The 21925-nt window shown below is 47.1% G+C and overlaps 1 protein-coding gene across 1 annotated transcript in view; it reads right to left on the bottom strand.

Moving 5' to 3' along the window:
• Positions 1-12041, bottom strand: part of PPP2R5A (protein phosphatase 2 regulatory subunit B'alpha) — a 144195-nt gene extending 132154 nt beyond the window's left edge. Inside the window, exon 1 of the mRNA XM_077485740.1 lies at positions 11627-12041. Coding sequence (XP_077341866.1) covers positions 11627-11774 — 148 coding nt within the window. The 5' untranslated portion in view covers positions 11775-12041. The remainder of the gene's footprint in view (positions 1-11626) is intronic.
• Between the last annotated feature and the right edge of the window lie 9884 nt (positions 12042-21925).

Genomic DNA, 21925 nt, shown 5'->3' with positions numbered 1-21925 from the left:
AGTCGCTCCGACTCAAAAAAGGTTCCTGTACTACTTTTGGGCGATCTCGGGGCGACTTGCATTGACTTCTATACAGAAGTCATTTGCAAGTCGCCTCTGAGGTCGCAGCGAGGCAAGTCGGTGTCGCCTCGCATCGCCCCGTGTGAACCGGCCCTTAGACTCCAGAGAGTTTTGTAAGACTTATTTCAATGCAATAATAAAAACACTTTAAAGAAAACAATGTTTGATCAATGTCATTTTATCTGGATTCTGAGAAATAATCAAAAATGTGTTCCAACATGTTTTCACTAGTTACACATTCAGCTTTTTTTTTTTTTTTTTTTTTTTTAAAAACACACAACATTTCTTGGGGCGCTTTACTACAAAAAAAAATAATAATTCTTAGGACAGTATCATAGTACACACAATTTGAATAGCATGATAAAGTCTAGCAATGCTTCTACCTTTGCAGACTGGAAACTCAGATCATCTCATTCTTAGCACATTCTGCCAGGTCCTTTTACAGAGTGGGCTATTCACATGACATTAAAACAGAACTACACTGCGTCTGAGCATCACAAACAAAAAACACAATTTTTTTTAATTCAATAGCAAACTCCCCCATCTATGCGTGTCTCCATGCTTGATTTTGCAACAAAAATTTTTGAAAAACACTCCCCTAGCATTTCGAGCCATAGCCATCTTGAGTAAGGGGCCAGGGCAGATGATTCATATAGCATTTATTTCCTGAAATCCATCTGCCTTTAGCTCATGCAGGCAGGAGGGTATGCTTATCTGAGAAAACCCCTCAGATGTACGAAGTCATTGCCTTGCTCTGAAAACCAGGGAGTAACTGATATGTAATAATAATAATAAAAAAAAGTAGTAAATATAATTAGAACTTCCTATCTATTAACTAATGCTAGCAGCCTAAGCATTAAAAATGGTCAGTGTTGATTGCCAACTTGTTAAAGTGATACAAAAGGTTGTTTATTTTCTAAATATGTTCCTTTAAGTTAGTGTACTGTTGGGTCACATACCTTTGCCTTCGTTTTCCTTTGTAAATGCTTTTTTTCTGTGTGTGAATTTTCAACTTCCTGTACCTCCTCTAGAAGCTTGCCCCCATTATCCAAGCCGTTCTGGCTGGGGGTTGGTCAGTTAGTCAGCGTGCTCGCCCCCCTCCCTTGGGACTACATCCCCACGGGGAGACACTGTGTGCACTCGCAGGCACGGAAGGCAGAGGAGCCGCGTGCGTGTCTAAGATGCTGTAGCTCCGCCTCCCGAGCCTTGCTATTGTAATCTAAATGACCATCTCAGCACAGCTCTGCCTTTACGCCACCCCCTTTTTTGCTGAAGTGGAAGTGTGGCTCAGGTTTGTCATCGCACAGCGAAAAAGCAGCACTGCGCATGCGCAATGCCACTAAGCATCAAGGGAATTGTAGTTCCTTTGCAGCCATAACGTTGCTGCAGGGAGCACACTTGAAAATATGGAAGTTGAGGAGAACACACAGAGGAAAGGAGGAAGTGCTGATAAAGACTATTTATCTAACAGTTAAATAATAAAATAAAATAAAAATGCCAGAAATAACAGCTAGATTCATGATCTATATAGCATATAGATCAGATATTGCCAAACAATTTTTTAGCTTTACAACCCCTTTTAAAGCAGAAATTCACTTTCAAACAGAACTGGGGCCTTCACAGAGCTTACTACTTACTGTTTGCAGCAAATGGTAAATATGGAATATTTTTAAGCAATGCTTTATACTTGTCTAACTAAAAATATTTTTTAGATTTTATTCAGAATTAAAAATTACAAGTAATTGTATATTAAGGGCCCTTTCACGTGGGCTGTCCGATCAGGCCACCTGTCAGTTTTTCAGGCGGACCCTCCATTCACCCCTATGGATCGGCGGATGTCAGCAGTGACATATCCACTGACAACCGCCGCTATCTGATCAGCAAAATCCAGACATATGGTGGTCCTATTTTCCATCTGTCTGGCGGATTGGATGAAAAAGAACAGGCGGTCCCTTTTAATCGGATCTGCCCATAGAGGAGAGCAGGGACTGGGTTAGTCTCCACTCTGCTCAGTAAGCGGAGACAGACCTGTCATACCTCTGCTCAGCAAGCAGAGGTGTCCGCGTGAAAAGGGGCCTTAGGAAGTAACACTTATAACGCGGTTATTACCCCCGAACGTCTTACATTTACCAATCACTGACCCAGCTAGACGACAAGATCACACAATCTTATAGAGCAGGGATCTGCAATTAGCGGACCTCCAGATGTTGCAGAACTACAAGTCCCATGAGGCATAGCAAGACTCTGACAGCCACAAGCATGACACCCAGAGGCAGAGGCATGATGGGACTTGTAGTTTCGCAGCAGCTGGAGGTCCGCTAATTGCAGATCCCTGTTATAGAGCTTCTGAGTAAATGTATCATGGACTAAAGCAGTATTAAAGTGGTTGTAAACCCTTACAAACCACTTTGACCTACAGGTAAGCCTAGATTAAGGCTTACCTGTAGGTCCAAGAAATATCTCCTAAACCTATACGGGTTAGGAGATATTTACCTGAAGACAGCGGCGCACAGGCGCACTGGGTAAGCCGCAGATCGCGGCGATATGCCGCGAGTGTCGGCTCCTATGCGCGGGAGTGACATCGCTGCTCCAGCGAATCATAGCGCCGGAGCAGCAAGAGCCACGGAGATTCACCAAGAAGATGGACGCTCGGAGCTACAGGGGACAGAGGTGACTTCGCTGGCTCCTGCGTCAGGTAAGTGACACATAATGCGATGCATAGTATAGTCCATTATGCTTTACCTTTGCAGGGAAACAGAGGAAGTAAACCCATCAGGGTTTACTTCCTCTTTAAAGCCTTAACATTTTAATTACAAACTAATGATTTTAATGCTAGCACACATTCCACCAGCTTCCTCAGTTTGGTTTCTGTAAACTTGCGGTCAGGGAGCCATGTACCGTGAATTCAGCGTCCCCGATTACCCTCCTCCGTAATAAATGGCCCTTCATTCCTAGTGCTACTGTGCAAGCACACCTGTGGTGAAGTCTTTCCTTCTATTCCTCAGGGCTTCCACTTTAAGGCTGGGTTCACACTGCTGCGGGGGGGAGATCCGGATGCGATTCGCACCGCAAATCACATTCGATCTCCGTAGCGATGCGAGTTCAGCCATATAGATAGTATGGCTGAATTCGCATCGCTCCCGCAGCAAACTCGCACGGGACCCTTTTTTTGGTCCGCAACAGAATCGGATCGCATGGGTGTTCACACCATGCGATCCGATTCCTGTGCGAGTCGGCAGATTGCACTGCGATATGCGGACAGATCTGGGGGTGTCATTAACATATCATTGACACTCCCAGCCGTCCGCATAGGGCAGTGTGAACTGCCGGCGGGAGGTGTGCGATGCGGGAAAACGCTGCGGATTCGCGGCGTTCCTGCATCGCAGCGGTGTGAACCCGGCCTTAAGCGGAATTCCACAAACAAAAAAAAAAAGGAACTTCCGCTTTTTGGAATCCTCCCTACCTCCAGTGTCACATTTGACACCTTTCAGGGGGGAGGGGGAGCTAATACCTGTCTAGTCTGGGTATTTTGCTCCCACTTCCAGGCATAGATATCGGAGCCACCCACGGGTATCTCTCTCCCTCTACACGGGTCCCAGGAGATAGCAGGGACCAGTGGGAACGTGCAACGTGAGTAACACATGCGCAGTAGGGAACCAGGAAGTGATGCCACAAGGCTTCACTGCCCGATTCCTTTACCAAAGATGGTGGTGCCTCCACCCGAGGGACGGGTCGGCTTCGGGTGCTGACATTGCAGGCACCCTGGACAGGTAAGTGTCCATATTGTAAAAGACAGCAGCTGCAGTATTTGTAGCTGCTGACTTAAAAAAAAAAAAAATACTAAGTCAAACAAAAGAAACTCAGTAGCAAGCTAAAATTTAAATACATAGCAATCTATGTAAAAAAAAAAAACAAAGTACAAAAATGCAATACTTCCTGTAAACTGCACAGAACAAGATATCTTCTGCAAACTACCAATTGCCTTTCTCCCATTTAATAGAGATGAAGTGATATTGACGTGTTTGTAGTCCATATCATGACAACCATGGCTCCCTCCATGGATCAGTGGAGGACAGATATGTGTTAAAGTATATACAGTTGTGCTCATAAAGTTTGCATACCCTGGCAGAATTTATGATTTATTGGCCATTTTTCAGAGCATATGAATGATAACACAAAAACATTTCTTTCACTCATGGTTAGTGTTTGGCTGAAGCCATTTATTATCAACTGTGTTTACTACCCAAATGACCCTGATCAAAAGTTTACATACCCTGGTGATTTTGGCCTGATAACATGCACACAAGTTGAAAAGGGGTTTTTGAATCGCTTTTTGCTTGTAATTAGTGTGTGTATAAAAAGGTCAATGAGTTTCTGGACTCCTTTGGTACACTTTTTTTTTCCAAGCCAGTGGACAATAAAATAAAACAACTAACCGATTCCTCCATCTTCACAAACGAGGTGCCTGGAGGAATCTCCACCAGGACACTAATCCGACAGCGGCACCTACCACTGTCAAAATACACTGATCAGCAAGCTGCTAATCGAGGGGAGTTTTCCAACAACATGTTCCTTCGACATAAGTCAAACAAATGATCAACTTTTGTAGAACCATGATCACCAATCAAAAGTCAGTCTCTGCTGAACCAGTCGGATTTCAGTGTACAGTCAGCATTATGTGCAGGATCACCAAGTAAAATGAATGCAAAGGACGCTAGAAAAAAATAAAGATAAGAAGATTGCAGCCACCACACCAAACACTAATAAGCTGCACTTTCTTACACTTTTGGCTGTAGATGGACATTAACCACTTGCTGTCCAGCCACAGTATATTTACTTCAGCAGGTAGGCTCCATTGTGCAAAACGACATACCTGTACGTCATTTTGTGCAATAGACAGCGTGCGCGCTAATGGGCCAGCAGGGGGAGCCATTCAGCAGGTCCAGTGGACGCAATGTCCGCCAGAACACGCCGATCGTCATTCTGACAGTTGTCAGTTGTGTCCGAATTTGACTGCTGCAATGTCGCAGTCCCGCGTAAAAAAAAAAAAAAAAAAAAAAAAAATAAAAAAAAGGATGATCACCACCATTACTAGTAATAAATAAATAATAGCCAAAAATATATCCAATAGTTTGTAGAGGCTATAACTTTTGTGCAAACCAATCCATATATGCTTATTGGGATTTTTAATTCTATTTTTTTTACCAAAAATTTGCAGAATACATATTGGCCTATATTGATATTTTTTTATTGGATGTTTTATAGCTAAAAAATAAAAATTAGCCTTTTTTCGCTAGAAACAAAAAAAAAAAAAAAAAAAAAAAAACGCATGGGTGATCAAATACCACCAAAAGAAAGGTGTGTGTGTGTGTGTGTGTGTGTGTGTGTGTGTGTGTGTGTGTGTGTGTGTGTGTGTGTGTGTGTGTGTGTGTGTGTGTGTGTGTGTGTGTTGTTATGGGCGGGATATTTTATTTGGGTACATCTTCACACAACTGCACAATTGGCAGTTAGGCTGCATTCACACCTGAGCGTAGCGTGTTTGAACGTTTTTACCGGCGTTTTGTCGCGCGACAACGAGCGTTTTGTCACGCGACAACGAGCGTTTTGTCACACTACAACGTGCGACAACGAGCGTTTTATCACACTACAACGCGCGACAACGAGCGTTTTTTAACTTCGGCGTTTTTTTTTCAGCCAATAGGAAAAATATTTTTCATCTGCTTATTTTTTCTTGAGCAGATACAGCGTCAAAATGCCCGTAGAAATGCTCGTTGTCGCGCTAAACGCTCGAATCGAGCGTTTCCATTAGTTTCTATGGGAATGAAAACGCCCAAATCAGCCCAATTCGCGCGACAAAAAAGGGTCCGGAACTTGTTTGAGCTTCAGGCGTAGGGCTTCAGGCGACATGGAGTGGAGATGTGAACCATCTCCATTGAGAATAATGGATTTTTTCCCCTCCAGCGTTTTGTAGCTTCAGGCGTAGGGCTACAAAACGTTCAGGTGTGAACGGGCTGTCAAAGTAACAGTGCCAAATCTCAATAAATGGCCTGTCATTAAGGGGGGCTAAAACCTTCCAGGGCTGAAGGTGTTAAACCACACACACACACACACACACACACACACACACACACACACTGAATTTATACCAGCAGAGAACACTCCAACACAACAATCCTGCAGTCACAGTACAGTGATGTTTTTTTTTGTTTTTATATGCGCTTTCTCAACACTGCTCACAAAAACATCCTGTTCATGCAATTAGCTCACAATATGACAGATCAAAAGCCATGTAAAACCCAACCAACAAAAGGGAGAAAGAAAAAAAAAAAAACACACCCCACAGAAATTTAGCTCTGTAACATATGAAGGAAACAACTGCACAAACCCCCAAAACAAATTTTGGCATAAAGGCTCGATAAATAACTCCCAATTATCTGATGAGGCTAAACAGAAAAAGAAGTTGATCCTGTGACTGCATGGGTTTCCTCCAGGTACTCCGGTTTCCTCCTACACTAAAGACATGCTGGCTGGTTAACTGGCTCCTGTTTAAATTGGCCCCAGTATGTGTATGCATGAATGTAAGTTAAGGACCTTAGATTGTAAACTCCATGAGGGGAGGGACTGATGTGAATGTACAATATATATGTAAAGCATTGTGTAAATCATTGGTGTTGTACAAATAACTGTAATAAATAATGATCTGTCGGTAGTGTATGCAAACAATAATTTAAGTTAACAAAGTCATGTTCCTTCAGTAGATTTTAATCCCGCCTGTGTCTCATGCACCTCACCTACAGGCCCTACTACTAAACAACACTCCATACTGTCCTCACCTCCACCACAGGAGTGGTCACTGCCAGGAATGTTCCACTCCATCCTACACCCAGGAGCCGCTGCTTCCCATCGCCACATGCAGCAGCGTGCACCCTTCTTATGTTTCCACAGAGCGCCTTGAATGGCTCATGTATACACCGCGAGAAGCAGAAATACAGATTTGGGGTGCTCAGAGATCCAGCTGAAATGCATTTCAACTGCAAGATGTTCACACACATTCATTTGCAATTTTTCTTTGAGCACCTTATAAATTCACAGCCCGTGTACACGAGACCTCACAGTAAGCATGCAACTGCCCATCAGAGGTAAGGCCTCGCGTACACCTAGTGAGGGCAGAGCATTGCCGCTTTAGTGCATTTTTTGCGTAGTTTCTGAAGCAGCACCATTCATTTGAATTGGCTGCTCTAAGCTTAAAAAAAAAATAAAAAAAAATAAAAAAAAAAAAAATAAAAAAAAAAAAAGCACAAAAGTAGCTATTTTTCACTTACCCATTCATCATGAGTATGTACAAGGATACTACAAATAAATCTAATCCCCATAATTTTTGTATTCCCCAGGAAAAGGAAATGCTCCTCTCCTTCCTTCTCGCCTGTAAAGCCCGGTACACACTAGAAGGTTATTTTCATTCAACCCAGCAGGCTGAAGGAAAAACAAAAAAAAATGAAGAGCTTGGGAGGAGCCGCTGTACTAAGTAAAGAGATCTCCCCTACTCAGCTATTGTGTTCTGACAGGGGGTCATGTCCCTTTAACAGAACCCGGCTTTTGTCGGGCAGCCCAATTCGTGGCCTGTGTGTATGGCCCTTTTATATCCCTCATCTCAGGAGAGGGACCCTAAACAAAAATGACTGCCTCCTCAATGTACCCCATAGATGTGCTCCTACAGGGAAATAATAGTATGTTATATTGTCCGCTGCTACTCCTCCAGCCAAGAACTTCTCGCAAGCAACAAGATAGATATGTACAGTGTAAAAAAAATATATATATAATATATAGAGATCTCTATATCATATCTCTCCACACACACACACACACACACACACGTTTCCCAAAACATAATATATTCATTTTGGCTACAAAAAAAAAAAAAAAAAAAACACACTAGGGCTTTTTTTCAGGGGATGTCTTATTTATGGTATGTACAATGACAATCTCCTCCCCCCCCCCCCCCCCCAAGAAAAAAACTGAGTACTGGGTGGCTACCTGTAAGGGCTCCAGAGACCGATTTCATAGCACCTGGGCACCCTGGACTGAACGTTTCAGATCCGGATTATGTACCATCTAGCTTAGATGATATTGCATTACTGGAAATGGTGGATCCCACACTTACGGCTCTCAGGGTGGCTGGGGCCCGAGGGGCGGCGGCGCCCCATCCTGGTGGGCCATAGAGACTAGATTTTAATCTCAGGTACCTGAGCCCTGGCGCAGTGTGCTCGGTGCAGACGTAGATGCTCTTTTCTAATCCACAGGTAACCTGACCCATCCCCCCTGTCCCTTACACCTCTCTCCCTTTCCTTACTTTCCTTACTCAGTATGTGCGCTACAGTGCAAAAATCAGTCACACTTTTGCATAGAAACCAATCAGCTTTCAGCTGACAAGCTGAGGTTAGAAGCGGATTGGTTTCTCTGCAAAAGTGTGACTAATCCTAAACGCTTTAGCAAATAAACCCCAATGTGTCTCTTTGTAACTGAATGGAGGAAAATACTTAATTTACAGCGTCGCTGGGTGTTTACGTGACTCACCTGAGCACTTCTCTACTCTGAATACTGCAGAGGGAAGGGACAAGATCTCCGCTGAGGTCAGCCCGCTCCAAGCACTGCACTTATAACACACACACACACACACACACACACTTTCCTCCCAGGTAAAAAAAAAAAGTGCATTTATTTTTTATTCTAAAGAACCTGTAGAGCATTGCACTTGTCAACAATCAGCAGATAACATGTGCACTCCAATGCCGCGTACACACGTTCGGACATTGATCAGACATTCCAACAACAAAATCCATGGGATTTTTTCAGACGGATGTTGGCTCAAACTTGTCTTGCATACACACGGTCACACAATGTCGGAAATTCCGATCGTCAAGAACGCCGTGACGTACAACGAGCCAAGAAAATTGAAGTTCAATAGTCACTGCAGCTCTTCTGCTTGATTCTGATCATGCGTAGAACTTTGTGCGTCGGAATTGTGTACACACACACGATCGGAATTTCCGTAAACAGATTTTGTTGTTGAAAAATTTGAAATCCAGATCTTAAAATTTTGTGCGACGGAAATTCCGATGGAAAATGTCCAACTGAGCCTACACACGGTCAGAATTTCCGACAAAAAGCTCCCATCAAACATTTTCCGTCATAAAATCCGATCGAGTGTACACAGCATTAGGGTCCTGCAAACCCTCAGCATAGCTTTCTGCACAAACCTGGTATGGGGGAGGGAGTTCACTGAGCAGGAAGATCAATGGAGTACCAGAGTGCTCACCAGCGCCCTCGTAGTTCATTGAGAGCTACAAGGCATCAGCTGCAATGACTGATGCCACTTGTAGCCATTCAGTGAAAACTGAATGAATGACATGGCCATGTGGGCACTGCATGGCCGCGCTGTTTTCAAATTGTGACAGCGAGTGTGGGGACAGGATCCTCACTTGCTGTCAAAGGGAGGGGGTGGAGATCAAGAGAGAGAGGCTGCAGATGTTGGAACATGTCCCAAAAGGTGAAATAATTCTTTGAATCCCTCCTTCCTTTTTATACAATTGTAGAATTTTTTTTTTTTATTCTATAACTTTGTAAATCCCTGGTCCTGCTCTTCTGAATTTCTTGCTGTTCCATCCCCCCCCCCCCCCCCCCCGGAGGACTGGGCACGTGGGGGTGAAATGGTGACGAGGGCCTAGGCGTGCGGGGGTGGAAGGGTCACAGGGATTGGAATGGTGGCGGGGGACTGGGCGTACAGGGGTGGAATGTTGGATTACTACAGAACAACGCTGTACGGGTGTATACTGTAGATCACACAGGTGATAGAGGAGAGTTGTTCCCGTGACAATTCACATTTTAGATTTACCTTCAATTCCTTCACCAGAGACAAAGGTCATCGGGATAAATAGGAGAGAGAATCCCCCAGCAAAGACAACCACCACCTGACAGCCGAGTTCATCCTGGTATTTCCCATCCAAAACTAGAAGAAAGGATTACCTAAACTGTAATGGTACAGCCAGAAATCATTGCTCCGCATGACCGACACCAATCATCATCCCACACAGGAGAGTCGGAGAACATTCACAAATCCTTAGAGAGAGGCGGAGTCACCCCCCCCCCCATCTACAGCAATGTGTCCCAGTCTGAGAAAAGGCCTGAAGGTCCCCCTTCCAAATCCTTGATACTGAACAGTTCATCATACATCCTCCAGGTGCCGCCTGATAAGCTCCCCCACCACATACACCCTCCATGTAGCCCCTTCGTAGCCCCCCCTCAAACCCTCCATGTAGCCCCCTCATACACCATCCATGTAGCCCTCTCCCCCCATGCACCCTCCATGCACCCCCCTCCCCACCATACCCCCCCTCACACACCCTCCATGTAGCCCCCCTCCCCCCTAATACACCCTCCATGTATCGCCCCTCCCCTCCTCATACACCCTCCATGTATCGCCCCTCTCCCCCCTCCATGTATCCCCCCTCCCCCCTCATACACCCTCCATGTATCCCCCCTAATACACCCTCCATGTAGCCCCCTCCCCCCTCATACACCCTCCATGTAGCCCCCCTCATACACCCTCCATGTATCCCCCCCTCCCCCCTCATACACCCTCCATGTATCCCCCCCTCCCCCCTCATACACCCTCCATGTATCCCCCCCCTCCCCCCTCATACACCCTCCATGTATCCCCCCCCTCCCCCCTCATACACCCTCCATGTATCCCCCCCTCCCCCCTCATACACCCTCCATGTATCCCCCCCTCCCCCCTCATACACCCTCCATGTATCCCCCCCTCCCCCCTCATACACCCTCCATGTATCCCCCCCTCCCCCCTCATACACCCTCCATGTATCCCCCCCTCCCCCCTCATACACCCTCCATGTATCCCCCCCTCCCCCCTCATACACCCTCCATGTATCCCCCCCTCCCCCCTCATACACCCTCCATGTATCCCCCCCTCCCCCCTCATACACCCTCCATGTATCCCCCCCTCCCCCCTCATACACCCTCCATGTATCCCCCCCTCCCCCCTCATACACCCTCCATGTATCCCCCCCTCCCCCCTCATACACCCTCCATGTATCCCCCCCTCCCCCCTCATACACCCTCCATGTATCCCCCCCTCCCCCCTCATACACCCTCCATGTATCCCCCCTCCCCCCCTCATACACCCTCCATGTATCCCCCCTCCCCCCCTCATACACCCTCCATGTATCCCCCCTCCCCCCCTCATACACCCTCCATGTATCCCCCCTCCCCCCCTCATACACCCTCCATGTATCCCCCCCTCCCCCCTCATACACCCTCCATGTATCCCCCCCTCCCCCCTCATACACCCTCCATGTATCCCCCCCTCCCCCCTCATACACCCTCCATGTATCCCCCCCTCCCCCCTCATACACCCTCCATGTATCCCCCTCCCCCCTCATACACCCTCCATGTATCCCCCTCCCCCCTCATACACCCTCCATGTATCCCCCTCCCCCCTCATACACCCTCCATGTATCCCCCTCCCCCCCTCATGCCCCCTCCCCCTCACCTTTGAGTGCCGGTAGGGGGGAGAGCTCCACTAGCGCCCCCTGTCCGCGGAACTGTGAGGATCCCTGAGATCTCTTCTGTCTCTGCGCCTTCCGCACAGACTTCCTGGTGAAGCCGTCCACTTTCTCGGCGGCGGAGATGGCCGACATGGCGAGAGAAGGAGAGCGAGTCCGGTCCCGGCCCTTCTAGCGGCTCTCCGTCACACTTCTCCCCGCCATCCTTCCCGGGGAAACTTTTCCGTCACAGCGGAGCCTCCATGGGCCGCTCTGCGGGGAAACCTGTGGCGGCGGCGGCTCGGTGACTGCCTGTGTTCTCTCCTAGCGCCGGAAGTTGACTGACAGCCCGCCCGACCAATCAGAGCGCCGGGATCACCGTGACGGCTCCCACCTCACACAGCGCTCCGGAGTCGGAAGGAATGTGCGCTCCTTGGCCAGTGGGGGCAGCAAAGCACCGCGGGGAGAGAGAGGCGGCGCTTCGATGCTTACGTAACGCACGGTTGGGGGGAGGGAAACATTTTTGAAGAGTAATAGGCGGGCTGTGTTGTCATGGCGACTGACAGAACTGCATCAACAGGTGGTTCAGCCAATGATAGGCCGCAATGTACAGCAAAAACCAGTACTATGACTGAGAAGTGAGTGGAGTTGAGGATTTGAACTCTTTATCACACGCTGATGTGCATTACTGCTCAGCCAGACAGTACTTCACCCAGACACCAGGGGGAGGAGTACTGGAGCACTCAGAACCTGGCGCAGCTTTGCATAGTAACCAATCTGCTTCTCACTTTTGCTTGCGCAAACTTGCCAATCAGCTAACTGGGAATGAACGTAATGATTTTCACTTTAACCACTTCAATACCGGGCACTTTCCCCTCCTGCCCAGGACAATTTTCAGCGCTGTCACACTTTGAATGACAATAGTGCGGTCATGTAACACTGTACACAAACTACATTCTTATCATTTTCTCCCCACAAATAGAGATTTCTTTTGGTGGTATTTGATCACCTCTACGGTTTTTATTTTTTGATAAACTAAAAAAAGACCAACATTTTTGGGAAAAAAACGTTTTTCTTAGTTTTTGTCATAAAATTTTGTTTTCCCTTCACTGACGGGCACTAATGGGGCAGCACTGATGAGTTGGCACTGATGAGGCACTGATATGTAGAATTAATGGGCACTGATGAGTTGGCACTGATATGTAGAATTGATGGTCACTGATAAGCGACACTGATATGCAGCAATGATGGGCACTGACAGGCGGCACTGATGGGCACTGATAGGTGGTAATGATTGGCACTGACAGGTGGCACTGATGATGAGGTAGCGATGAATTAGTGTCAGGTGTTACTGCTGGGCACTGATTGGCACTGTGGTGGGCATTGATTGGCACAGTGGTGGGCACTTGAAGGCTTTTTTATTGGGGGGGTGCTGGGCACTGATTGGTAGCTTATTTGCACATCTGAGGGGGCTGTGCAGATAATCAATGTGCTGATTATCAGCACAGACCCCCCCCCCCCCCCCGACAGGGAGAGTCGCCGACCAGTTCTCCCTGTCAGCGTGAACCTAGGAATGCCGTTTACCAGCACTTCCTGGTTCACACTGTGATCAGCTGTGATTGGTCACAGCTGATCACACGGTAAGATGCTTCTTATCACGATTGGAGATGCGGGGTGTCAGACTGACACACCATACTTGCGATCGCCGCACTGCGCGCCAGCACGTTATCCTGCTGGACATCATATGACACCCAGTCAGGATAACAGAACCACTTCCCAGCAGTCATTCTTCATATGACTGGCGGGAAGTGGTTAAATACCGGGACCCTGGACATGGCGGCAGCCAGCTGCCACAACCCTGATATCCTGTCTGTGGTTAGGTGATCGACTTTCCAATAAAAGTCATCCCAGTGGTAGGTTCACCGCACGATCACTTTTATAGGCGGCCGATGAGAGTGTTGTCTCCTCCCCCGTCCCGCCGCTTCCCAGTCATTTTCAAGCTTACCCGAGCCGTCTGTTAAGCCCGGTGTTCTGTCAAATTAGCCAACTCGTCAGCAACTCCAACCACCTCTGGCTTCTTTAAACCATCAGTAATTGGAAATGTCAACGAATTGCTGTTTGGACACAACACTGGCAACCGAATACAGTCTGCGTGATATTATTAGCAGAGATTGTTAATCGCTCCGAAACTAACCAACAAAATGGCCGTCAACTTTGTCCTTGCTAATCTTCCTGAACCGGACTGTATACGGTTGCCAGTTTTGTGTCCAAACAGCAATTTGTTGAAATCTCCAATTACTGACGTTTTAAACGAAACCAGAAGTGAGGTGGTTGGAGTTTAGGACGAGTTGGCCAATTTGACAGAACACTGGAACCGATCCAACGTGGGTATTTGTTGGGTAGAAAGTCGGGAGAGGGCAAGATGCCCCCCCCCCCAGCTCTATGCCCTTGGAGGACCAGAGCGACCTCTGTCATCACTTTCAGATCCTGGGCACAAACATAGAATTTAATTTTTTTTCAGTCATTGCCGCCCGCCATATTGTAAAATGACGGCGGACAGATTCCCCTCTCATGCTGGAACGACATCCTATGATGGCGTCCCAGAACCGCCACTCTCGTGGACACAGCGTGACCCAGATCTCAGTAAAGAGCCAATGATACAGCTCTTTACCCATGTGATCGGCTGTGTCCAATCACAGCTGATCACATGTAAACAAGGAAGTGCCGTTTATCAGCTCTCCTCTCATGTTGGAACGACATCCTATGATGGCGTCTTAGAACCGCCACTCTCGCGGACACATCGTGACCCCGATCTCAGTAAAGAGCCAATTATACAGCTCTTTACCCATGTGATCGGCTGTGTCCAATCACAGCTGATCACATGTAAACAAGGAAGTGCCGTTTATTAGCTCTCCTCACCTCACATTGAAGAGTGTGTGGCGAGGAGAGCCAATCAGTGGCATCTCCTCGCAAGGGACACCTGTATAGGTAATCAGGGCCCATATATGACACCAATCGGTGCCCATTAGTGATGCCAGTCAGCGCTGCCTATTAGTGCTGCCTATCCATGCCGCCTAACATTGCCCACCAGTCAGTGCTGCCTATCAGTGCAGCATATTAGTGCCTCCTCATCAGTGCCACCTAATTAGTACCATCTCATTAGTGCAGTCTATCAGTGCCACCTCATCAGCACACATCAACAAAGGAGAAAAATTATTTATTTACAACATATACTGACCAAAGCTTATAATTTTTAGTTTTTTTTTCAGTCTTTTTTTGTCTTTTTAGCAAAAAATAAAATATAAAACCCAGTAGTGATTAAATAACACCAAAAGAAAGCTATATTTGTGTGAAGAAAATGATAAAAAATGTATTTGGGTACAGTGTTGCATGTTTGCGCAATTGTCATTGAGAGTGTGACACTGAAAGCTTAAAAATTGGCCTGGGCATGAAGGGGGTGAAAGTGCCCAGTAGGCAAATGGGTAAAGTCAAAATGTAAAAATAAAAAATGTTTTTCTTTTTCTTATAAAGGTAAATTACCCCAGATCTCTCAATAAAGAGGACCTGCCATGCTTGTTTCTATTACAAGGGATGTTTACAATCCTTGTAATAGAAATAAAAGTGATAAAAAAAAACTAAAAAATAAAGGGACAGTGTAAAAATAAAAAAGTTAAATAAGAAAAAAAAAGTAATTTGCCCCATCCCTCCGTCCTCGCACACAGAAGCGAACGCATACGTAAGTCATGTCTGCATCTGTAAACGGTGTTCAAACCACACATGTGAGGTATCGCAGTGATCGTTAGAGCGAGAGCAATAATTCTAGCACAAGACCTCCTCTTTAACTCTAAACAGGTAACCTGTAAAAAAAAGTTAAAGCATCGCATATGGAGATTTTTAACCACTTGCTTACTGGGCACTTAAACCCCCCTCAGTCCCAGACCAATTTTCAGCTTTCAGCGCTGATGCACTTTGAGTGACAATTACGCGGTCATACAACACTGTACCCAAATGAATTTTTTATCATTTTTTTCCCACAAATAGAGCTTTCTTTTGGTGGTATTTAGTTACAGCTCGGAGTTTTATTTTTTGCTAAACAAACAAAAAAAGATGCAAAAAAAAAAAAAAAAAAAATCATGTTTTAATAGTTTGTTATAAAATTTTGCAAACGGGTCATTTTTCTCCTTCATTGAAGTGCGCTGATTAGGCGGCACTGATAGGCTGCATTGGTGGGCACTGATGGGCTGCATTGGTGGGCACTGATGGGCTGCATTGGTGGGCACTGATAGGCTGCACTGGTGGGCACTGATAGGCATAGTTAAGGCGGCACTAATAGGCACAGATAAGGCGGCACCGATGGGCACAGATAAGGCGGCACTGATGGGCAAAGATGGGCACAGATAAGATGGCACGGATGGGTGGCACGGATAAGTGGCACGGATGGGTGGCACGGATGGGCACTGATAGGTACCACAGATAGATGGGACTGATGGGCACTGATAGGTGGCACTGATAGGTGGCTCTGATAGGTGGCACTGCTGGGCACTGATGGGCGGCACTGCTGGGCACTGATGGGCGGCACTGCTGGGCACTGATGGGCGGCACTGGGGTGCAGCACCTGAGGCAGATTTTGGGTGGCACTGTGGGTGGCACTGCTGGGTGGCACTGTGGGTGGCACTGTGGGCACTGCTGGGTGGCACTGTGGGCACTGCTGGGTGGCACTGTGGGCACTATGGGCACTGCTGGGTGGCACTGACAGGGGGGCACTTACTTTATTTCAGGATGGCACTGCGGGTGGCAGGTGGGCACTGGCAGGGGGCAGGTGTCCTTTTAAATTGCTGGCCGTGATCGGGACTGATGTCCCGAACACGGCCGCCGGCGATCGGCTTTTTTTTTTTCTCCTCGCGCTGTCAGCGCGAGGAGGAATACTAGCCGATTACCGGCTCCGTTTTATCACATGATCAGCTGTCATTGGCTGACAGCTGATCACGTGATAAGGGGTCGGGATCGACCCCTTACACGGATCGGTGATCAGGCGAGTCTCACGGACTCGCCGATCACAGAGCGCGCCGCGCGCGCCCCTCAGGGGGCGCGCAGGCCGCTCGTAACCGGGACTACGTCAATAGACGTAGTCCCGAAAATGTGGGTCCGCGCTATTGCCGTCATTTTGCAATAGCGCGGATCCCAAGTGGTTAAAGTGTTTGTAAACCCTCACTTTTTTTTAAATAAAAATAACAAACATGTTATACTTACCTGCTCTGTGCAATGTTTTTTGCACAGAGCATCCCCAAACTTCCTCTCCTTCTGGGGTGCCCCAATGGCGCTCCAAGCCCCTCCTCTTCATCAAGCACCCCCACGGAAAGCCACTTTTAATGGGGGCACCCATGCAGGCTCCATTGACACAGACAGTGGGACTTGGCCCTGTCCCCTGCTCCCATGTCACAGCTTTTGATTGACAGCAGTGGGAGCCAATGGCTCCTGCTGCTATCAATCTGTCCAATAAGGAGAGAGACAGTGGCTTGAGCCACTGCACTTGTGCACATAGCTGGATCAATTCAGGCTCAGGATAAGAAAAAAAGGGAGGGGTCTGAGGGCAGCTGCAACACAGAATGTTTTTTACCATAATGCATAGAATGCTTTAAGGTGAAAAACATTAAGACTTTACAACCACTATCAGTACTGTAGTTTGTTGCCATTCCATTCCACGAGCATGCTCAGTTTTAAAGCATGACATGTTAAGTATCTATTTACTCGGCATAACATCAACTTTCACATTATACAAAAAAATTGGAGTAACTGTTTTGGGTTTTTTCAATTTATTAAAGTATATTTTTTCCAAAAAAAATTGCATTTGAAAGACCGCTGCACAAATACAGTGTGACATAAAATATTTTCTAGGGCAGTGATGGCGAACCTTGGCACCCCAGATGTTTTGGAACTATATTTCCCGTGATGCTAGTGCATTGTGCAATGTAGTTGAGCATCATGGGAAATGTAGTTCCAAAACATCTGAGGTGCCAAGGTTCGCCATCACTGCTCTAGGGTCTCTGCTAAAAAATATATATATATAATTTTTGGGGGTTCTAAGTAATTTTCTAGCAAAAAAATACAGATTTTTAACTTGTAAGAAACAAATGCCAAAAGGCCGGGTCAGTAAATGGTTAAAGTGATACTTAAGCCCCATACACACAATCAGATTTTCTGCTGATTTTTTCCTTCAGACTTACCAAAACCATATAATATAAGGTCAAACCTTAGGAGTTTCAATTTGTATGCAATCAGGCAGGTCCTTGTACTACATGGTTTTGGTAAATCTGAAGACAAAAATCAGCAGAAAATCTGATAATGTGTATGGGGCTTAAAGTCGAGTTTATTTTTTTTGTTTGTTTCAAAATAACAAAACATATTATACTTACAGTGGTTTTGCACAGAGCAGCCCTGATCCTCCTCTTCTTGGGTTCCTCTTCGGCGCTCCTGGCCCCTCCCTCCTGTTGAGTGCCCCCACAGCAAGCAGCTTGCTATGGGAGGCACCTGAGCCGAGCCACAGCTCCATGTGTTCATTCAGACATGGAGCAGCGGCCCATGCCCTCCCCTCCCCATTGGCTCACTGACTTTGATTGACAGCAGCGGGAGCCAATGGCGTTCGCTGCTGTCTCAGCCAATGAGGAGTGACAGCCCCTGACAGTCTCTCGTGCAACATTGCTGGATCTAGATGGATCTCAGGTAAGTATTGGGGGGTGGGGCTGCTGCATACAGAAGGTTTTTCTTATCTTAATGCATAGATTGCATTAAAGCAGAGTTCTGTCCGTTTTTTAGTTTACTAAAAGTCAGCAGCTACAAAAAGCATAGCTGCTAACTTTTAATAAACCGACAATTACCTGCCCCACCGTTCAGTGATGTGAATGCCCGGAGGCTAGCTCCTCTCCCCCTCCTCTCCTGGGTGCCATCAGGATAACTGTGGGAACACAGAAGTTCCACTTTTGGGTGGAACTCCACTTTAAGATAAAAAAAACCTTCTGCCTTTTTTAACCACTTCAACCACCTCCCTCCCGCCGAATAGACAAATGTCGGTGGGCAGGATCCCCTCTTGTTCTGGGCTGACATTGCCCAGTCTTACCACGATTCCTGGGACACGGCGTGACCCCAATCTCGGTAAAGAGCCAATGTTGTGGCTCTTTACCCATGTAATTGGCTGTGTCCAATCACAGCCAATCACATTTAAAGTGGATTTCCACTGAGCTTCATGCACAGTAGGGACGCGGCCGTGAAGCTGAAAAGCTACACTGCCAGGTTTCCTTACCAGCAATGGCGGCAGCAGCACTCTTTTATTTTTAAAGGGACGAGCGGAACACTGCTTTAAGCATGGAAGTGCCAGTAATCTGCTCTCCTCGCATTACACTGACAGAGTGTGAGGAGAGCCGATCAGCAGCATCTCCTCACAGGGGAGATCTGTGCAGATAATCAGGGCACTGATTATCAGTGCCCTGATTATCAGTGCAGCCTCAACAGTGTCCAGCAGTGATGCCAATGTGTGCCCATCAGTAAGGCCATTATGTGTCCATCAGTGATGCCAGTCAGTGCTGCCTTTCAGTGCTCATCAAGTGCCTGCTCATCGGTGCCCATTAGTGCCGCCTATCCATGCCACCTATTCATTGCCCATCAGTGCTGCATATTAGCGCCTCCTTATCAGTGCCCTTCAGTGCTGCCTCATCAGTGCCCACCAGTGCAGCCTATCAGTGCAGCCACATCAGTGAAGGAGAAAAAAATACTTATTTACAAGATTTTTGGCCTTTTTTTGTTTTTTTAGCAAACAATAAAAAAACTAGTGGTGATTAATTTGGGCACAACGTTGCATGGCCGTGCAATTGTCATTCAAAGTGTGACGGCTCTGAAAGATGAAAATTGGCCTGGGCAGGAATGGGGTGAAAGTGCCCAGTAGGCAAGTGGTTAAACTTTGACAATACAACCTAGAAGCTGATTGGGTACTATGCACAGCTGCACCAGATTCGGTGTGCACCAGTTTTAGTAAGGCTTGGTTCATATATGTGCAAATTGACTGCAGGGTTCCCTGCATCCAATTCGCATGACATGCGAGTGTGACCGGCTGTCAGTGGAGCCGGTTCACACTGGTCTGGGGAGGTAATGGATTGGATTGCAAAAGGGTCCTGTGCATGTTTGGGTCCAGTTCAGGTGTGAATTCAGACAAAAATTCAGACCTGAATCGCACCTGAAATGGTGAACAGACACGCACCGGACCCCAGGCACGAACCCGCAGCCGGAGATATGTGAACCCGACCTCAATCTCCCCTTTATTATTAAGTTCACCCTTCCATTGCCACAGCCTTTTTTGTGCATGTTTAACTTATTCAATACCGGACACTTTCACCCCCTTTCCTGCCCCAGTCAGTTTTCATCTTTTTTTTGTTTTTCACTTTATTCTTTTTTTTCAAAAGTTTAAATACAAAACAAAGCCAATTGGGCATACTCTGGCTTGAAGCACATACACAAATGACAAAGCTTTGATCTTTGTTAATTGAGTGGAATAATATAACAAGACATATCAAGTATACCTAGAAACCAATTTACATCTTTTAGTGTTGTCACACTTTGAATGACAAATGCTCAGTCGTGCTATACTGTACCCATATGAAACTTTAATCATTATTTTGAGACAGATAGAGCTTTCTTTTGGTGGTATTTAACGGAGTTCTGTTAAAAAAATAAAATAAAAAATTCAAGTCAGCAGCTACAAATGCTGCAGCTACTGACTTTCAACTTTTCTGGCACTTATCTGTCCCAGGGTCCAGCGATGTGGGGGAGCAAAGCCTCACTCCTCTCCCCCTCCTCTGCAGCGCCAGCATTATAAGTGTGGGCACCCAGCTGTTGCTTTAGCTGGGCACCCACTGCGAATGCGCGAGCTGCTCCACGCTTCCGTGACTGGCTGGGCAACCATCTGGGACCTGTCACGTGTTACAGATGATTGCCCAGAGGGAGGGGGGAGAGGTGATTTCCCTTCCGGTGCTGCGGTGCGCCAAGAGAAAGTGGGAGCTTGAACTTCATTTATGGAAAGGGAGCCTTGACTGCTGGAAGCATGGCATCACTGTGGGGGTGGCCCTAAAAGGGAAGTTAGGTTGCTCCCTTAGGATTGGCTACAAAGACCTGAGGTGACTGAGTGGAGTACGAACTCTAAAAAAAATGCTACTCTGGGGCATGTCCAACTGCTCAGGGCGATTTAGCTGTCACAACTAGTGATGGACGAACTTCCGACGGGACGTTTCGCGAACGCGGACCGCGAATGCGGCCGATAGTTCGCGAACCGGAACGTTCGCGGCGGGCCCCATTGACTTCAATGGGAGGCAAACTTTGCAAACCTACAGGTCAAATTTGCAGCCACAAAATAATTAATAGCTGTGCAAACAAAGTCCCACCACATGGCCAATGACATAACACATGTATGAGGTGAATCTGGGATCGACAACTACAAGCATTCTTTTTTTATATGGGAAATTGTTGTGACAATTCAGGACTGTGGAGCGCATGAAGGCAATGGAGGAGAGGGAAGGTCAGGGACCAGGGTAGGCAAAGAAGAGGGTGCAGGAGATGATCACCAGCAGCGTGACATACAGCAATGACACCTGCACCGTGATAGAGTCATCTGACACCAGCACCGTGATGTGGTGGCCTGGCTCCTGCTCATCATCCAGGATAATGTCGTCCTCTTCATTCTCCTCTCCCCATCCAAGCACAACAACAGGGGTCCCAGAAAGGTTTAAAGCATGCTCTTCTTGCTCCTCCTCATCCGCCCTGGCACCATCCTCCTCTAACTCCTCTTCAGACTCCTGTTGTTGACTTGTCTCAGATAGAGAAGCCCCCCCTGTAAATTCATCCAGCATTGCGACTTCCTCATCTTCCCGCTCCTGCTCCTCCACAGCTTGATTAATGACATGACGCAATGCACGCTCCATAAAGAAGGCATAAGGTACCATGTCACTGATGGCACAATTGGCGTGATGGAAGGTGGAGTGGATGACAATTGTGAGGAGAGAGGAGGAGAAGTAGAAGACGAGGCTGGACGGTGAGAGCCTGGAGTGTGGCTTTCTGTGTTCCGTTGCTCCCACTGGGCTCGGTGATGACTGCTCATGTGGCTTCTTAAGGCGGTCGTCCCTAGGTGAGTGTTGGGCTTACCGCGACTAATGCGTTGACTGCAAAGATTGCAGATGGCAATGCTATTGTCAGCAGCGGACACGTTAAAAAAAGCCCACACTGCGGAACCATGTTCCGGCATCCTGAGAGCGCCAGATGTGACCGTA

Source organism: Lithobates pipiens, unplaced genomic scaffold (assembly GCF_037356315.1).
Source record: "Lithobates pipiens isolate NorthernLeopardFrog02 unplaced genomic scaffold, aLitPip1_a1.2 Scaffold_18, whole genome shotgun sequence".
NCBI classification, from domain to species: Eukaryota; Metazoa; Chordata; class Amphibia; order Anura; family Ranidae; genus Lithobates; species Lithobates pipiens.
The sequence above is the reverse complement of the archived record's forward strand: the minus strand, read 5'-3'. Positions and strand labels throughout refer to the sequence as shown.